The 19300-nt window shown below is 34.8% G+C and overlaps 1 protein-coding gene across 1 annotated transcript in view; it reads right to left on the reverse strand.

Annotated features, from left to right (window-relative positions):
- Positions 1 to 218: 218 nt before the first annotated feature.
- The window catches only part of LOC128554884 (tyrosine-protein phosphatase 10D-like), a 41741-nt gene continuing 22659 nt past the window's right edge, over positions 219 to 19300 (reverse strand). Inside the window, exons 13-22 of the mRNA XM_053536203.1 lie at positions 18977 to 19072; positions 12664 to 12751; positions 9604 to 9694; positions 8701 to 8777; positions 8197 to 8331; positions 7502 to 7624; positions 5172 to 5332; positions 4291 to 4426; positions 2298 to 2379; positions 219 to 1121 (exon numbers count right to left, since the gene is read on the reverse strand). Coding sequence (XP_053392178.1) covers positions 1048 to 1121; positions 2298 to 2379; positions 4291 to 4426; positions 5172 to 5332; positions 7502 to 7624; positions 8197 to 8331; positions 8701 to 8777; positions 9604 to 9694; positions 12664 to 12751; positions 18977 to 19072 — 1063 coding nt within the window. The 3' untranslated portion in view covers positions 219 to 1047. The remainder of the gene's footprint in view (positions 1122 to 2297; positions 2380 to 4290; positions 4427 to 5171; positions 5333 to 7501; positions 7625 to 8196; positions 8332 to 8700; positions 8778 to 9603; positions 9695 to 12663; positions 12752 to 18976; positions 19073 to 19300) is intronic.

Below are 19300 nucleotides of genomic sequence, written 5' to 3' on the forward strand. Positions count from 1 at the left end.
AAATTTATGAAGATTAATTGAAAAATACAGCCTCTATCGCATACACAAGGTTTTTCTTTGATTTGAACTAGTGACCTAGTTTTTGACCCAGATGACCCCGTTTCGAACTCGGCCTAGATTTCATCAAGATAATCATTCTGACTAAGTTTCATGGAGATCAGTTGAAAAATACAGCCTCTATCGCATACACAAGCTAAATGTTGACAGACAGACGACAGACAGACGACAGACAGACGACGGACGCCGGACATCGAGCGATCAGAAAAACTCACCTGAGCATTGCTCAGGTAAGCTAAAAAAATCTGAAAAGTTATAGCGGCAAGAAAAAAGTAAATACGTAACCGAAGACATTACCATGTCAATTTGCATTTAACACAACTATTAACAGCAGACGACAAAATTGTTCAATCTTTAGTGCGACTGCAATAAGAATGCATTCTATGATGCTATCGTGGTTATAGAACACATAATAAATGCAAATAAAGGAATGGCATGCATGTACATTTTTTTGTATACGTTAGAAAATGGAAAAAAAACAGCAACAAATAGTATTATTAAACCAAATTGGAGGAAACTTGATTGAAAATGTAATATGTTCTATCCGATTATATGTATGGTTTGATATTTAACACTTGAAGAAAAATGGACTTATTTTCAGTGAAATATGCAATCTATGAATTTTACTTCCTGACAGTATGAGCTATATATATATTTATGAATAGATGGTAAAAGACAAGATATCAGTGTAAAACAGTTTTGATGCATGTCAAGATAGAATGATGATATATATATACGACTTTGATAAATGAGAAAATGGTCATCACATAATGATATATTTATGTGACTGGTCAGGAAGGATCTATAGAAGAATACTTGTGAACTTAGAATAGCTTACTCTACAAGGTCCCTATAAGCTCTCTAGCACACAATAAATGAAGTGTCAGATAAAGCAATATAGGATGTGATGTCTGTCAAATACATATTTCACATATAATAATGTAGCACACATGTATACAGCGTATCTAAAAAACGTGTCTTTTATGTTCCTCAGTCCTTCTGATATCCTGAATTTTCATAGATATTTTCTTCTTGCGCTCCGAATGATGTATTCACGTATAAATCTACAACAGAAAAATGTAGCAAGGTATAAAGAAACTAATACACATATTAAGTTTTCTTACATATTTTTACACATCACTGATAATATGGTTTTCGAACGTATGCAATTCTGTTCCAAAACGTGACATTTAATAACTGTGTAGATAAACTTCCGGCAAACAAGTTTGTTTTACTTATATAATTATGTATAATATAACTGAAGTTAAACAATCAAGGTAATCACTACTCTTTCTGAAAAATGTTCCATCCATAAACGTTTTTAAAAATGTTTTTAATGCATGTGTTTTCACAAAATTCTTTATTTAATGCAAATTTTAGATGTTACAGGAATTGTAGTAATTAAAGTGTAAGTTTGTATAGATTAAAAGCATCTAGCTCAGAACATGCCATCCTTTTACCAACCGATTTGAAATGACATAATTATTAGATTTTTGGCAGCTAGCTTTTGAATAAAAAGACGCATAACGTAAATATCTTTCTAAATTAAACCGTTTTCTCTGATCCTTCCGTTTTTTTAAAAGAATACACATGTACACAGTAACATCATTTTAGAACATATTTTGTTTGTTCGGCGACCTCTTATTTGTGTTATATCCCCGTTTCATGTTCTTTCTTTCAACTATTGACTGAATATTTATAAATTGCAGCTATAAACTGAGGAACTGACAATAAATAAGAAAGCAAAATAGAATCTGAAATTATCACAATATTTTTGTATCACCCATTGACCTAACGCTGTTTTAGAACAAGCTTTACCTTCAATTATTTCACTGATATGGAAAAAGCAACGTCAGATATTGCAAGTGTTATAATGGAATTTTCTGTCCAAAGTGTTCTTTATACGCAGCAGTTATTTTCACTCTTTATACATAATTTCATTTCACAATCCCACTTTGCACTAACGGATGCATAAGGCCAATAGTACTGACATATATCTTAACAGAATTCTATTTATTTTATAGACAAAGAGACTTGTGTACATATCCTGCATACACGTTACTGGACTTCATACATAAAAAAGAACTTGTCACTATGCAAACTGTGTCTTCATACAAACGTTTTACAACTCTTCGTTTATTATGACAAAAACGTTTAGAAGCATATCTCAATGAATAACTATAAATAGCTTACTTATTTAAGACAAATACATAATTGTAAAAATATCAGAATTTACATACGTTCATCTTCATTTTCGTCTTCTTCCTCTTCATCAGTTGTAATGAACGCTTTCAGGCACTCGTGGATGTAAACATACTGATCCTTCAAACATATAAGTTTAATTTTTTATAAAATTATCACTTTCTTGAGTCAATGCAAATGTACATAATGGTAAACAGACCATACAATAAATTACATGTAAGTGTGAGTTGATCACTTTAATAAAGTAAGTTTTGGAATATGGACCCATTCTTGTTAATATTTCAGACCCTATATGTCTGTGGAGTACAGTCAATGTTCTTTTAAAACAGAATTAGGATTCCGCTAAAGCCGGTGTTAGTGGGTGTGAAGGATGTTGCACATCATGAACAGAAATGAGTCTGCTATTATTTAGCTTGGTTGAGTTCTATGTTTTAAAAGGATCTTCTTTTATTTTATTATATCTAAATTCCGTGTGTAAGTTAAAATATTTTGGGTTGATTTATCATTCATTATTGTGGTGTTTTTGGTCAACAAATATATGTCTGCACGATCTAATAATGAACCCCTCTTCTCTAAAACGTACGTCGATGCCTTCCGGCAAATACATTTGTTCAGTACATTAAATAATTCAATGTTGTTCTCCCAAAACCGCCACAGTTAGTCATACATAAATATTGCTTTGCTTCCAAAGCTCACAAACTATACAAAACAATATGATACGTACTAGTACTTAAAACATTAACTTGCAGTGGTTATACAATGTTAATTCCATGACACTTCAATTCTAGGCAAAGACTTAATAACTTTGTAATGTTTAACATATATATTATATATGTCGTACATGGTCCTGAATCATATTCAGTTTGGTGGTCTAGAAATCAAAATTATCCTAATTTTTCGACAAGTAACATGTTGTTCTTACTGCGCATGATCTCTGTTATGTTGTAAAATTTTCTTACCTCTGTCAGTGTCATACTAAGTCTGTGGTTCCTCATTTCTACGGCAAAATATATATATATATATATCAACCTCGTTGTGAACTCTGACTGTAGCAATATATACTTAACACTGTCTGCACCATATTCGGTCTATGGTTCCATATTTCTTGGGTAAGACCGAACATGCCGTCTTCATCCCGACCACTGGAATATTGTTTCAAGTAAACCTTACCTTGGTGCCATATTCAGTCTAGTTCCAAATTTCTAGAACGATGTTGAACATACCAATCTCTTTAGTTGTGGTCTCGATATGCGGCTACACTATAAGTTATACTTACCACTGTTGGTACACTGTTCAGTTTGCGTCATGATCTCTGATACGTTGTTCCTCAGTGTACACCTGAATGTATTAACACCATTGTGATCTCTGATATATTGCTACAAGTAAATCTAACCATTGTCTATACCGTATTCAGTCAATGATTCGTCATTTCTAGGACCAGTTTGACATCTGGTATGATGTAACAATTGATCCTTACCTCAGTCTATATAACTAACCTCAAAGTGATCTCTGATTTGTTGTAACAAGTAATATAAATTGTACCTCTGTCTGTACCAAATTCAGCCTATGATTCTTCTTTTCTGTGACTAAGCTGTAATATCAACCTCATTGGGGTTTCTGATATGTTGCTAGCAGCAGTCCTTACCACTGTCTGCTTCATGTTTAGTGTGTGGTTAACGCATTTTTAGGACGAGGTTCTATAATCAACCTCATCCAAACATCTCACATGTTGTACTTTGATCTTTACCATTCTCAGACTATGATTTCACATTTGAAAGACAAGACTGAAAATATCAACCTAATCATAATCTCTGATATAATGAAACAAGCAGCCTTAGCTCTTTTTGTACCATGTTAATATAATGTGACAAGACTGAATATATCGACTTCGTAGCGATTACCTGAAATACTTAAACAAGAAATCTTTACCTCTGTCTGTACCTTATTGAGCCTATGGTTCCTCATTTCTATGACAATATTGAATATATCAGTCTCGCAAAAATATTTAATGTAATGTAAAAAAAGCGTTACCTCTGTCTGTACCATATTGAGTCTATGGTTCCTCATTTCTAGGACAAGACTGAATATGTCAACCTCGTCGTGATCTCTGATATGTTGTAACAAGTAATCAACAGCTATAAATGTCCCTGTACGACCTACACCGGCACTGTGATATACAACAAAACTGTTGAATTAGTAAACAAGAACTGGTTACACTATGACTTACTATTATGTCTTTCATGTATTGTTATATATTGTGTGCATTGCATTCAGTCAAAGTTTAGAACTTCTGTAGGCGTCACTGTAGAAACTTGAATGATCCTAAGGTAACATTTCCTACACTCATAATATTACCTTCTTTCATGAATATGCAAAAATTGATCGTGTACGATGGTCATTCATTATTTTAAAACCTATATTTTTTTTTAAAAATGGGTTCTTGTTTTGCCTCTATGGAATACCATTAGTTGATTTTACATATTTGCTACTTAATGACGAGTCTTCTTTTGTCAAACTAAAGAGAAAAGCGATGAGAATGACACACTATTCTCTGAGTGCAATTTCTCTTTTACATTGTTTTAACATATCCTACCTTTTTCCGATGAAACTATGAGGTCATTAGACTTTACAATATATTTCACACATTTAATCGGCTTTAACGTAAGCTCATGCTGATACAAAATCTATTATGTTTTTGCAAACTATAAACGTAATATGGGTTGCCTGTTGATGCAACAAAGTGAAAGAGACGTTGCGCAAGGAAGAATTATATCTTTAGTGTGGATACAATGCTGGCATGTTGCAATGATAATTATAAGCATCTATTAAACTATCTGCAATATCTTTCGTACGGCTACTTTATAGAAATAATTCATTTTTTTGCATACCATGGCCTAAAAAGTATCAGTTACCTGCAGTGCACTACTGTCGGCCCTGATGTTGTTCCCTTTTCTCGATCTGTGTACTGTCGCACAGCTTTTACAAATTCAAGCAATAATTCTGGGGTTTCGGGACAACCCATATCCGGCCATTTTAGGTAACTAAAATGCCTGACCATTTTCCGTTCCTCTTTCTAGAAAGCATGCAAAGATGAATGTACAAAGTTCAAAATAAAAGTACATGTAGTAACATGCACGAACACTTTAGAATAATGCTGTCATAACATGCCATGCGTTTCAAATACACCTACATGCTTGTCATGATACAAAACGGAAATATTAGGTAAATAATAGTCTATAGTTTATAATTCACGAAACTGGCATTCGATATCACGAGCTATAAAGTCTACGCAATTCTGGTAAAATTTTGTATTTATTGGAGGCCAATACAAAATAACCAAGAAGTATAAAAACAAATAAACTTCATGCATTTGAATGAAGGTTTTTACAATTTTCATCATGCAGTTTACCTGCAATGAACCAATAACGGTCCTTTAGGAAAAGGCGGTCTATACTGCCGAACAATTGAGATGAAGTTTATAACAGGCCAGTGTTTATCTGGGCACCCGAAGTCCGGCCATTGTAGAAAATGGAAATGTTTAATTTTCTTCATTTTAGTACCCTGTGAAATATATATCTAAATATTTGGACGGAAAAGACCTATAGTAGTCTAATTAAGTATCAATAGAATTAATTTGACATTGCACTGGAAGTCGATGTAGAATAATACTGAAGTAATCATTTATGTATTTAAGGTATTAGAAGCGTAATAGAGTACCTCCTTTTTGAAGAGTATTCAATTCCTACCACAAACCTACTTTTACTGCAATTCTCAGGTGGGGGGTGGGGGTTGGGGGGTGGTAGGGGGTAGGTTCAAGCCCTACTGGGACCAGTTTTTTTCTCCTTATTTTCCTTTCTTTCAAATAAGTTTTTACTTCTTTCAAGACTTATAATTGATTTATTATACAAAAATGGAAAAAATAATTTAATAAGCGATTTCTTGCTGTTTAAAGTGAATTTACTACTTAAACAGAAGGGGTAGAGTTACTCATCTTTAAAAATATTGAGCTACATGCAGTAAAAGCCCTCTATTTTGCTTTCACTTTTTAGATTACATATCGTGGAAGAAATTTAGGTAGGTTTTACGTCCGCCTCAAGGTTATTTTTGTATGAAGTAAGGAAAGTCCAAAAACAGAAACACAGGTTTCGACCTTATTTTTTCAATGTCGAAGTTAGAATTCTGTCTTATTAAATCTGTTTACTTGAGGAACCCTAGAAAAATGATATTAACATTTTTATTTTGGGTTTTATAATTGTTCACCAATAGTATTAAAATTAATGGTAAAATGAGTTCTCTGGAAACGTTTTGAATAGTGGCCATCACTTTGAAATTTGTCTCTACTTGAGCTTGAGGAGATACCATAAGTTATACAAAATTTATAAAAAACAGCACGGTAAAAGTTGTTTAAAAATTTAAGAAACAGTGTAACACGGTCACCTTTAAGAAAATACCAAGCAAATGTCATTTTGTAAACATTATTATTAGGCATCTAATACCTTAAGTTTAAAATTTACCTCTTTAGAATTTAGCCATACATAACACATCAGATGTAATATAAAACAGTTGCTATAGTGGGTGTAGTGCTTACAGGTAGCTTTAATTACAGTGCCAGTGTCAGTCAAATTTCAACATTTGTATGCCTAAGTTATATAAGTAAAATGTGTAAAATGCAAATTTCATTCAAGTACGATGAATAAAAAACAATTTTGACGGACAACTGTTGTCTAAAATACCATGTCATTTCAAAAATATTTGAACTAATAATTGAAAAACCTTTCTCTTTTGAAGAGCTAAGGCAAGGCAGTTTATCCTCACTTGTAACATACAGATTCAAGTGTCAAAGGTACGTAAGAGCGAATTTAATTTAATCAACAAATAATCACGTGGTGAACAAAAGACAGGTACATGCCTAAAGCTCTTGAACACTATTTAACTTATACTATAAATTTCTCATTACCCATTTTATGCATATTTTCAAAATTACATAGTACCTTTCACTGACTATAACTGAAGTTTACATGTTTTATATTTTGGCTTGTAATAAAACTTTTCTACATTGAAAAGATTTAAAATTCGTTTAACGTTTTCAATAATATGAAATATTAAATTTACATGGTACATCTTATCTCAGTCGTTGACAAATGACATGATATACATACATTACACGTTTGACGAAAGTTTGTGATGTTAATCATCAACCAAACACTACAAGAAAAAGCATAAAGAAACTACGTAAACTTACCATTTTTACTTCAAATATCTTGATTGTATAGTCTGACAGATTTGATTCCGATTGAAGAGACACGACCAAATCACCGTAGAACACAGGTTCCCCAAGGTCCGGCCAGTACTTGTCACACTTATGCTGAAATTATTTCAACATGTCCTTAAGAAGTAGAAGTACTTTCATTTTAAACACAAGGATCACTACCAACTTCACCAAGTTCAACAAATAGGTATTGTGACATTTAGTTAATGTGAAAATATTTTTGCTGATAGACAGTATCTTATTTCGATTAAAACGTGTGCATACTTTTTATTACAACTGTAATCGACGGCTTGCTGTTTCAACGTTCTTGCTTAAACATTTGAAATTTACATGATCAAAGAAAGTAAAAAAGTCTCACAAGTATGTGACAAATGGGCATGACGAGATTTGCCCATCCCTGTGGGTTCTATTTAGGTCCTGCATGTGACCTTGATCTTTTCTTTTGCGTGCGACATACTGTCTGGACATGCTGAATAGTTGTGCACAGTTTCATGAGAATACCTTAATACATATAACAGTTAAAGGCAAGACACAAAGTGGTTGATCGAATGAATAATGAAACAAACTAATACACAGATGGACAGCGCTGTTATTGCATGTCTCTCTTTGGGACCAGAACAATAATGAACAATACATCCCATTTTGTTCTTGTCAAAATTTAAACTTACCCGTCCTTTTTCCATAAGCTTTGTCAACATAACAATGGTATCTACATTCTGCTCCCAAATCATTCGCCAGAAATCATCAAATGTTGCCTGCATTGCACCTTGGGTCGCAATATATTCTCTTCGAGAAGTATACCCCTAAAATAAGAATTATTTCATGTTATGGATAAAAATGTTATAGCAAACGAAAATATATATTTAACAATCCCCTAGTAAAGGAATACTTGACTTTGATTTTTACAACTTGACATTATTCAGGGTTTTATACAAGTATCATTAATCCTTATCATGCTGAACATGATTCATTTTGCCTTTGCGACCAGTAGAGATCTGAACCAGCTTGCATATCGGTGCAGTCTGACCAAGATCTGCACTGTTCAACATTCAGTCAGTATGTTTTTGGTAAGTCCCCTTTTAACAGTCAATGGTACTGTTTGAAAGATGGATTATTATCTATATTTCATTACAGAAAGTTAGAAGGGTATGGGCTAAAGTAAGACTATATACAGGTATGTAGTTTGCGTTGATGTAGTCAGATCCCTCCATGTCATCAGATGGTCGTAGTTTTACCCTGGAGTGATCAACTGAAAGTGTACAAAGAAACGTAACGTAACTTTAAAAAGGAATTTAAATTATAACTTACCTAAAACAACTACGTACGTGTGGAAATCTTTGGCTGTGCATTTATAAAGGATCAGCTACGGGACATATTAACATTCTTTACGATATAGATGTATTACTTCGTAGTTTTACACATATAGAATTAATCTAAATAAGATAAGTTTTATGAACACATTCATGGAAAAGAAAACACAAAATATCCATGAGCTGTCTAAAAAGACATTTTGCTCGACTATTTTGATGTAAGTAATACCCCTGCAATATTGCATTTAAACTTTTCCTGTGCGAAGATTCTGAATTAACAAGACAAGTTTTAGTAAGTGAATAAAATTGAGGTAGTGGCGCATAACAGCTTCTTTGAATCCTAGAAAAAAAATGTTAGACACATCTATACTTCATGGATATTGTCATATATGATGTGGGCGGTTATGCAGAACAACTATGTCAAGTTAGTAATTATAGCAGACATACAGTGAGGATGTAGCAAAATCATAGTTCTAGTATAAAAGGCCATTTTCTATCAATATCCCAGAGTAATAATAATGTGTTATATGATGCGGGTTATTATGTGGAACAACTATTTTAAGTTTGAATCATACCGCATCTAGTAATAATGCAGATACAGTGAAAGTGCATCGAAACATAATCCAAGCTGTGGACCCGGACACGAAGGACAACGACGATACGAAGGCGAGTAGGATAGCTCTTGGCTCAATGTATTTTTCGTATAGTCGATATAAAACACATTAACACAAAAATCAACAGCAATTAGATCAACATAGTACGTACAAGGAAGAATATTTGTGTATCTGTTTTTCGGTCTGCAACACTGCTGCTCAGCTGCCGTCATCGGGTGATTAGGACTTTTTTCTTTCAGCATCTTAAATCGTAATCAATCTTTATTTAGACATGATAAAAGTAAGATATCATACGAAGAGAACCACATCGAAATTAAGATAATTCATAAAAGCTGATCCTATTGCAATCGAGAGGGCAATGATGGCCCTATATCGCTCATCTGAGTTTAGTTGCTTGCGTGAACAAATTTCTTTGCTTAAGCTTCAAAAACAAAAAACAAAAAAAATAGGTGAGTAGGTCATGGCCAGTTGTTACCCCAGGGCCATGATTTGAACAAATTTGATAGTTGTCCGCGAGACAGTCCATTCAACATATGTGTAATAGAGATTCGTTTAAGCCGGTGCTAGGGGGCGTGAGAGGTGTTGCACATTTCATTACCTCTCATGAACAATCAAACCGAGTCTGCTATTATTCCTTTTGGTTGCATTCTTTGCTTCCAAAGGACCTTTTTACAGATTTTATTAATACCATACATCTAAGGTCTGGGCCTTATGATTCTGGAGAAGAAGATTTTTGAAGATCATTCCTATACAAGTCAATGTAAGACAAGGGACCCCGGGCTTGGCATATATTGACCCCAGGGTCATGATCTGATCTTGATAGAGAACCACTAATGCCACATACTTAATATCTAAGCTCTGGGCCTTATGGTTTTAGACAAGATTTAAAAAAAGTTTTTCCCAGTACAAGTCTTTTTATCAATAAACGATTTTCCTCTAGGGCGGGGCCACTAAGGGAAATAATTTGAACAATCTTGGTAAAGAACTACTATACAGTGCTACATATCAAATATCAAAGCTCTAAGCTATTTGGTTTTAGTTAAAGAAGATTTTCAAGGTTTTCCCTATGGAAGTCTTTGTAAACCATGTGACGGGTAAATATTTGACCACAGGGGATGTTCTTCTCTGCGTCCACCGCCTACATCGTCACCCCTGATCTAGCAATGAAGGATTCCGTCTTCTTCAGGTCCTCAGTCTTGCCGTGCATTTTTTTTTATTGGGGGTTCTATTTGGCCACCCAATTTCCCTTTGGTTCTCCAGACGTGGACATCTCTGCAAAATGTGCTAAGCAGTTTGCTGTTCCAGGCCACAAGGGCACATCGAAGGAGACAATTTAAGCTTTGTGTACATGTGGGCATTTAACCTGTTATCTCCTGTGCGAAGCCGAAAGATGATGACTTGTTCCCATCTTTGTAGTAGTTTGTAGTCATCCTTGGCTGGCCTTGGTTTGTCAGTGTTTTAATCATGATCACCTTCTCCTCGTGAGTGATGGCATTTTGCGGCTGTTTTTCTATAGCTCTAAGCTTGGCTTATCGATCTGCATTCTCATTTTCAGATACACCACAGTGTGCAGGTAAGGACATAAATATAACCTAGGGGATGATTTGCACAATATTGTTAGAGGACCACCAGATGATGCTACTAGGCCCTGTGGGTTTGAACAAGAAGATTTTCAAAGTTTTTCCTATATAAGTCTGTCCATGTGGGGCCGTATTTGACCCTAGAGTTATATTTTGAACTAACTTAGTAGAGGACCATTACATGATGCTAGACACAACAAATATCAAAGCCTCAGGCCCTGCGGTTTTGGACAAGAAGATTTTCAAAGTAATTCATCCCGGTTACCTCGGCAACCAGAGTTCTGTACAGAATACAATTCTTTGAATAAATTTTAAAGAAGATCATCCAAGTAGCATCCCTGTGAAGTTTCATCACAATTGGCTTAGTGGTTTAGAAGGAAATGTTGTTTAAGGGAAAATGTTGACGGACGACGGACGAAGATGGAAGCCGGACAATCACTGGCCACAGTAGCTCACACATGAGCAATGCACCAATGGCAAGGACACCCAAAACGTTTCCAAACAAAATACTGTGGTTCAGGCAATAGCATTCCAGTTTCAGTTTGAATGATGAAAGCCCGGTACTGTGCTTTACACTTCACACACTTCAATCTCAGTAAAACTTTGTCAAGTTTAAATTATACTTGCGGCTCAATTCAACGGCCAAGACAAAACTAGAAAATAAAACAACTTATAACCTCCGTTCATTGACATTCAACAATGAAGGACACTAACTAGAGTTATCACTAAAAGCGATTAATACCCACGGCGTCGCTTTAATATAAGGAAAGTGGACTGTTGTGCTCAAGACATACCACCTGTATGTTTGAACTTGACCTTTGACCTCGTGACCTGGGTGATACACTGCATGTCGTCTTGTTAAAATTGCCAATCGATGCTGGTTTTATAAAATAAGAGGCGGATACATATTTAATCTAGTTTACTTTTCATCTCTAAGTGTGACCTTGACTCCGGATCTAGATCTTCTGACCTGGGTTACGCTCTCTGCATCGTGGTTGAGAGCGAACACAAAGTTAATCGTTTTGACCATAGACTTTGAAATGTATCAATCTGTTTGATTGTCTGCTGTGCATGAAGTCTAGATAAAGCTAAAATTCTATAAACGTTTTATGAAAATCGCTCCAGTTGATAAAACATACGGAGCGGACAAGAACTTGAGCTATGTGCCATTTTACCTCCGAGTATGACCTTGGGACTAGTGACCTGAGTTGCAAGCTCTGAACATCGTCTTGGCGGAGGAAACAACTGGTGTTAGTTTTATGAAAAATTTATAAATGGTATAGACAATATACAGCGGACATGAAATTACGGGTGACCGTGACCTTGGATATGGTAAATGATCAAGGTTGTATAATCTGCACGTCGTGATGAGGTTAAAACTGTTGTTAATCTGATGAAAATTTGACAAACAGTTACAAAGACATGCAGCGAACACTATGGACGAAAAGACGAACTGACAAACAAATATAAGTGACTCCAACATAGTCTCCATGTACCTGGGTATATAATGATCGCTTATATGTATTCTAATGTAGAAAGTATCTCTACTTCATACTAACATGTTTAGTATATGCATCACAAGGAAAAATGCTGTATAAAGTACGTAATAAAAATGAAAATTCTAAACAAACCTTATATGCGTCTGCGAAAAGCAGATCCGAGTCTTTATGCATTTTTTCGACAGCATCAGGAAAATCACTCAGCTTAATCGGACCTTGTCTGAGAAAAGTAATATTATTGCAATGACAATCAACAATGCACAATTAGGATACTTATGTTTGTGAACTTACAGACATCCATTGAAGCTGCAACGAAGTCCCTCGAAATATAAAAAATGAGTTTGTAAATAAGCGAAATTTAGAATCGACCTCCTGTGCTATTCTTTTATTTAAAAATCAACAACATAAAAACTCATCAATATACGTATTCAATACGAATGTACACGTTATTCATAATAAAAGTAAACCCTTAAAAGCATTCCACGTACTAGCCAAAAGATTATTACACCAAAATCAACTACAAATTAAATCATTAACAACGAGCATAAGATATTTGTATAAGTTAAAATGTTTGTACAGAACCCCTAGATAGACATCCGACACTAGACAAAATCTTACAGGCCCTTTATGTGTATTTTGACAGGGTCATTACTCTGGTCTTGCTTATTAAAATCCTCCGTAGCTAAACAACTTCACGTGCTGAATAATATTCCTAAAATGCTTCAAGACCTAGTTTCAAACTCTTTTCCAAATATGAGCAACACAAATTATGAATAGCATGAATATGTCAAGGACCATAAATCTGCCCTTATTTAATGAAATCCCACAAAAAGAGGACCATGATGATGCTAGACGGCTCGAATGAACTGAAGGCCAGCGGTTGCTTGAAGACTGGTTTGTTTGTTGTTTTAGCTCGTTTGGTTACGTTTCAAGAAAAACCTGAAACATTTTCAGTCTTGGTAAAAGGTTGCTCAAAAACATATAGATGAAATTATATCGAAACCGGTCAAGCAGTTTTTTGTCAAGAAGTATTTTTAAAGCTCCCAAAACAAACGTATAGAGAAAAGTGGTCATGCATTCTAGTTGCCATGTTTTCTTTTGTTTGAAGAAAACAAAACTCTGTAAGTAATCTTGGTAGTGCTACTGACTAGAAACATATGTCTGAAAATAAATCATAATCGGCCAAGCAGTTTCTTATAAACAAATGTTGGAATGTTCCAACTAAATACATATAGGAAAAAGAACCCATGCACCCTCATGACTATTTTTAACAATTGGAAAAATCTGAAATACGTTGGTAGAGGGTAAAATAAGGAATATTTCCGTCATTTGTTTTTTTTATAAAATCGATAGGCAAGTTCCCAATATACACTTATAGGAAAATGTGATCATGCCATCTAGAGCCTTGGTTTTTCATGGTAAAGGATCATTAAGAAATTAATTTTTTCAAATATTTTCAAATGCGTTAGGTGCTTTCTGAGAAAAATGGTCTTTAAGTTTTACTTTTCCTCTAGGTGCAACACTTCGTGAAATGTGCAAATTCAAACGGACGTACATACGTATGGAAAAAGTCAAATCTAAGTGCATCCCTCTAAAATAATACGAGACGCACAAAAAAGAAGAAACAATTATCAGAGTGGCAAGCATTAGTCGGCTTTTTAGTCGCAAAGGAATTCTTTACAAAATTTACTAAAATAAAGTTTGTGCATTTGTTTCTTTACAGGGGAAAATCCAGATAATGAGGGAGGGTTTGGGGTGGGGAAGAGGGAGGGGGTGAAAAAACAAACTGATTTGTTCAATTCATTTATTTAATGTACTCTTAACAGTGAATAACAGTGAAGGTTTTTATAGACAAGTGCAGCTTATTATAGTGTGAGATAGGACTTGTCGTGTAACTTTGACGCAAGTGTGTGCTCTGGCCTGTAATATGTAAAATTATGTCATTATTACTACTCATACCCTAGTACGCCGCTGAAATATCAAAATTAATGGATGATAAAAATATAAGCATTAATTGATATTACATACATGTTTGATAAAAGCAATAATGTTTTGTTGTTTTTTTTTTCATAAAAGTTTGAAAATACATTATTAATTATTAATTTCAAGCTTGGAAATATGACATGGAAGAAACCATGCAATTTAAGGACTATCATGTCGATATCGTTAAGGTAATGGACCCGTAATGACTTTCGGTAATTTTCGTTCGTTTACATATTCTCTTAATTCTCCGTTTGTAAATTCAGTCTATTCAACTAACTAGTATGATGATCCCCTCCGGTACCGCGGTACTTTATTTCGCCGGAAAAATATAATAATTAAAAGAACTTACTTTTATGTATTTCCTAGACCATGATGCACTTTTGTGTCTCAAGTATCTATCCACGAGGAATCAATAATTTAAAGCCATGTTTTAAAATAGTTTATCAAGCTCAATCGGCCATATTGCATAACAGGTGCTTCCAAGGGAGTCCACTCTGGTACCGCGGTAATACTATCATTAAAAGTATGGTGTCCATGAAGGCACAAAATTTTCAACAATGAACTGGAAAACGTTACTTAATACTGTTAAACCACAATATTTATGAAAATAACTCATTATACTTTTTTTGTTCTTATTTTTTGCAAATTTTATATAAAAAACATTTAACTTGCTGTTTCTTAGTCAATTTGCAAACAGTAAGGACATCTAAATACACTGTTCCTCCTTAACACTTTCACCTCTGAGCAGAACCTTTAGTGTGTCCAGTGTGGACAAAAGTCACATTTTCCCCAGGTCACAAAACAATAGTGTCAAATCCCCTAATCTCCTCGGGTTGCCAACCAGAGCAAACACAGCACAAATCTTCATTTTCCTGTTCAGAGACAATACTGTCTTCATCCTCTGACAGAAGAGGTATAGGTCCACCAGTTTTATTCAGTCCTGAGGTGCTTGGCCTAGGGTCTTTCTGATTTTGTGACAGTGGTTCTGATTTTTTTTTTGGCAGACTGTTCCATTATTTCAATGTTTTTTTCTTTCAATAAATTCCCAGTGAGGAAGGGAAAGAAACAAACTTTCGTATTTTTTTTTACAAGAGCTTTAGTGAAGTGATAGTTCTTTCAGCAAAGAATGACTGGTCATCTGTGTTGGAAGATACTTATTGTTGGTCGATGAAGGTTGCATTGGACTTTGAGTGCACTCCTGTGACAAATCAGAAGTTTTGCAAGATTCATAGATGACAGCTGGAGCAAGATCCACATCAGAAATGGTGGTTTTGTCAAATGGAAATATACCGGCTTTCCTAAATGCACCTTGTAGATTTTCTGTGGACAGAGCTTTCATGTATGGTTTGGCTGTCAATGCTGCCACATTGTACTTTAAAATGGTAAGACCAGGGTTCTATTGCATGTAAGAGTGATAAGCTATACTATACATCTTCTTGAATGGTCCAAATACCCCAACATCCAGTGGTTGTGTCAAATGGCTTGTATGTGGAGGAAGAACAAATGATATCACATTGTTTCTTTCAGCCCACTGAGTAAGAGTAAGGGAAATGTGTGATTTATGTCCATCATACAGTAATAAGGTTGGTATATCTGGTGACAGATTTGTATACTTCGCAAAATGGTTTGTGACATAGTTCTGGAATACCTGGGTGTTCGACCAACCATTCTTTGTCATTTCACCAGACGATCCAACACAGGCGTCCTGGATGAATTCAGGGTTCCAACGTTTCCCAGAAAAAACATGATAAGGTGGTATAGAATTACCAATGGAATTACCTCCTGCAATGATTGTAACCAAAGAAGACCTAGGTGATGTAACAGCTTGCGGAGTTGTGTCTTTACTACAAACAACCTTTGGTGGTTGGTGCTCTGTGGACACTCCGGTCTCATCTATGTTGAAAATCCGTTCAGGATTGTTTAGTAAATTGTGTTCTTTCAAGATAGATTTAAGTTCACAGTAATAGTTATCAATGGTTTCTCTTGATGCAGATTTAGCTCTAGATATGGCAAGTTTCTGTGGTTTTGCAATTTTTAAGTTAGGCCATCTCTTAACAAAGTCATAAAACCAACAATCACTGAGACTTTCACATTATATCCATAGCCTATGCCTGCCATGTAAGAAATGTGCTTGACAAGCTTTTCTTCCTCATCTAAAAATAACAAAGGCTTAAACCCCACAGTTACGTCAACAGGAACCAATCCCCGTGTTCTGTCACGTAGAGTTGATTCTAGAACATTATACTCTCTAGAAGCCCTGTACACTGACATGCCCTTCTGTGTGGCTTGAAATGCCCTCAAAAGATTTGCCCTGTCATATTTCATCTTGTTTTGCTTTGCATTCTGAAAATAAAATGTAAATCCTTTGAGCAAAATTGTGGAAAAAGAGAAATACAAACAAAAAAATTCATTATGATGGCACTCATCCGCTTCCGTAGATTTTTTTTCATTGGCAGTGTATGACGTCATAATGCCATTTTGCAGACGGCCTTGACTTGTCAAACTTTCAATCCAACTTTTTAAGGGTGATTAAAGGATAAAATGGGTGAATGGGGCAAATATGAACAGAAATGGTGATTTTTATTGTATTTTGTATGAATACTAGGGTTACTTACCAGTATTGAAGACATTTTTCGTCCCGATGAAAAAAGAAACACTTTCACTTTCAATTTCACGTGGTAAACAGTTGACAGAGGGCGCTTTGTATGCAAAATAGGTAATATACGGATCACCACGGTATCAGCGGGGACGCGGTACATTCAGATAGAAATATCGACTGTCATTACAAGTCCATAGCTTTAGAGGAGAGACACATAATTATAACGTATAGCTGAATTACCAGAACTGTGAAGACTTTTGACACTCACTCATTGCAATATTCGCTGAAGAAATCAATCAAGGCCTTAAACTAGACTGTAAATACTGCTCAGCACTTGAGCTTTAGACATAATCCATTTTTATTAGCACATCGCAGCATCTCGAAACGTTTAGCGAAGACATTTATATAACAAGAAAATGTTTTTGTAGAAAAAGCATGTATCTTCCAACTAAGTTTCAACATTCTGGGCCTAATAGTTCCCAAGTTATGAACTGGAAACCTTTTTCATATTCAGTCCCTGTGACCTTGACCTTTGTTTAAATGACCCCAAAATCAGTGGGGGTCATCTATTGTGCATCTCCAATCATCAAGTAGTTCTCAAGTTATTGATCGAAAGTGATTTCTATGTTCGGGACCCTGTGACCTTGACCTTTAACAGAGTGACCCAAAAATCTATAGGGAATAGGGGTCATCAACTCTGCATGACCAATAACTCTAAGTTATTGATCAGAAATTGTTTTCAATGGTCAGGCCCTTGAACTTTGATGGAGTGCCACCACCCTCCCCCCCCCCCCCCCCCCCCCCCCCCCCCCCCCCCCCCCCCCCCCCCACACACAAAAAAAAAATAAGTAGGGGTCGTCTACTCCATAAACCCTGCCAACCTGTAAAGTTTAGAGGCTTTAGGTCAAATGCATCTCTAGTTATTGATCGGAAATGAAGTGTGACGTATTGACGGACGGACAGGGCAAAAACAATATGTCTCACCCAATGGGTGTGACATAATGAGCACTTTTCAGAATAAAACCATCAGTTAGTGATTCCCTCAAATTCATGTAATCAATATTAGAATGAAATACAACCAGTTTGTATTCATTAGAGCTTTATACTGTCTAGAAATAGTTCTGGAGTAGTAATTTCGTATATTTCATATCTATAAAGTTAACAGTCGGTCATAAGTTTCAGAACTAATAAATACTAATCGAACATCATCATACGCAGCAAAATATCACCAATTTTCTTCAAAGTGTTAATATTTGATAACCATGTATCTATTATTGTGCCTTCAATTGTACACTTACAAAATTCCATTATTGCAGCATGTGTTTATTTACTATCAAATTATCAAGAAGAGAAAATTCTATTATTTCTTAATTTAACATTCAACAGGACCTTTCAGAATATATGTTATGTAACCCAAAGGCAGTATTTTTTATCATTTGATATGATGTCTTTCTTCTCAATTATTTTAGATAAAGAAACCCCAAATGCGGCTTAATGCAATACAACAAAATATCACATACTAGAATACACTATTTTAAATTTATAAAATATAAAATCATAAAACCTATACTTTATGTTTAATTGCATTTTATATCTCAAACACTCTAAACTTTGTTACAGACATTTAGTTAGTAATTCAGTAAAAATGAAATACAGAAAATTAAGAGAGTTGTTTCATCGTATGTCTTCCTACCTTACACAACTTAATAAAACTTAATATGTCAAATCAGTTGTGAACGATTCGTCCGTGATTTGCTTCTTAAGACTCTTTCTAGAAAAACCTGTTCCGTCTGTTTGCTTCTGTCACTACTATATTTTGGCAAACTGGACTAAAACAATAAAATTGTAAAATAAGTACCATACCTAAAAGCATTCTTTCGTGTGGGTTCAATTTTGTCCATATGAATACCTTCGCCAGGTGTATGCGTACGCAGACTTTCGTCATCTTTGGCAAAACATCTAGGAAAGAAGATAAAGATATAATATTGTGCAGCCTTCGTACTTATTAATTTTCAAATTCTCATGAAAGAAAACGCCCAATTATACATACAAGTGTTGTCGAACATGTTTGATTCACTATTTAGTCAATGAATACAACTCTAGTTATGATCAATGTTTTCTAGAAAAATTCTCATATAACATTGCAATTATACAATTATACAAAACTCATGCAGTACATTAGAATTC

Source organism: Mercenaria mercenaria, unplaced genomic scaffold (genome assembly GCF_021730395.1).
Source record: "Mercenaria mercenaria strain notata unplaced genomic scaffold, MADL_Memer_1 contig_836, whole genome shotgun sequence".
Classification (NCBI taxonomy): Eukaryota; Metazoa; Mollusca; class Bivalvia; order Venerida; family Veneridae; genus Mercenaria; species Mercenaria mercenaria.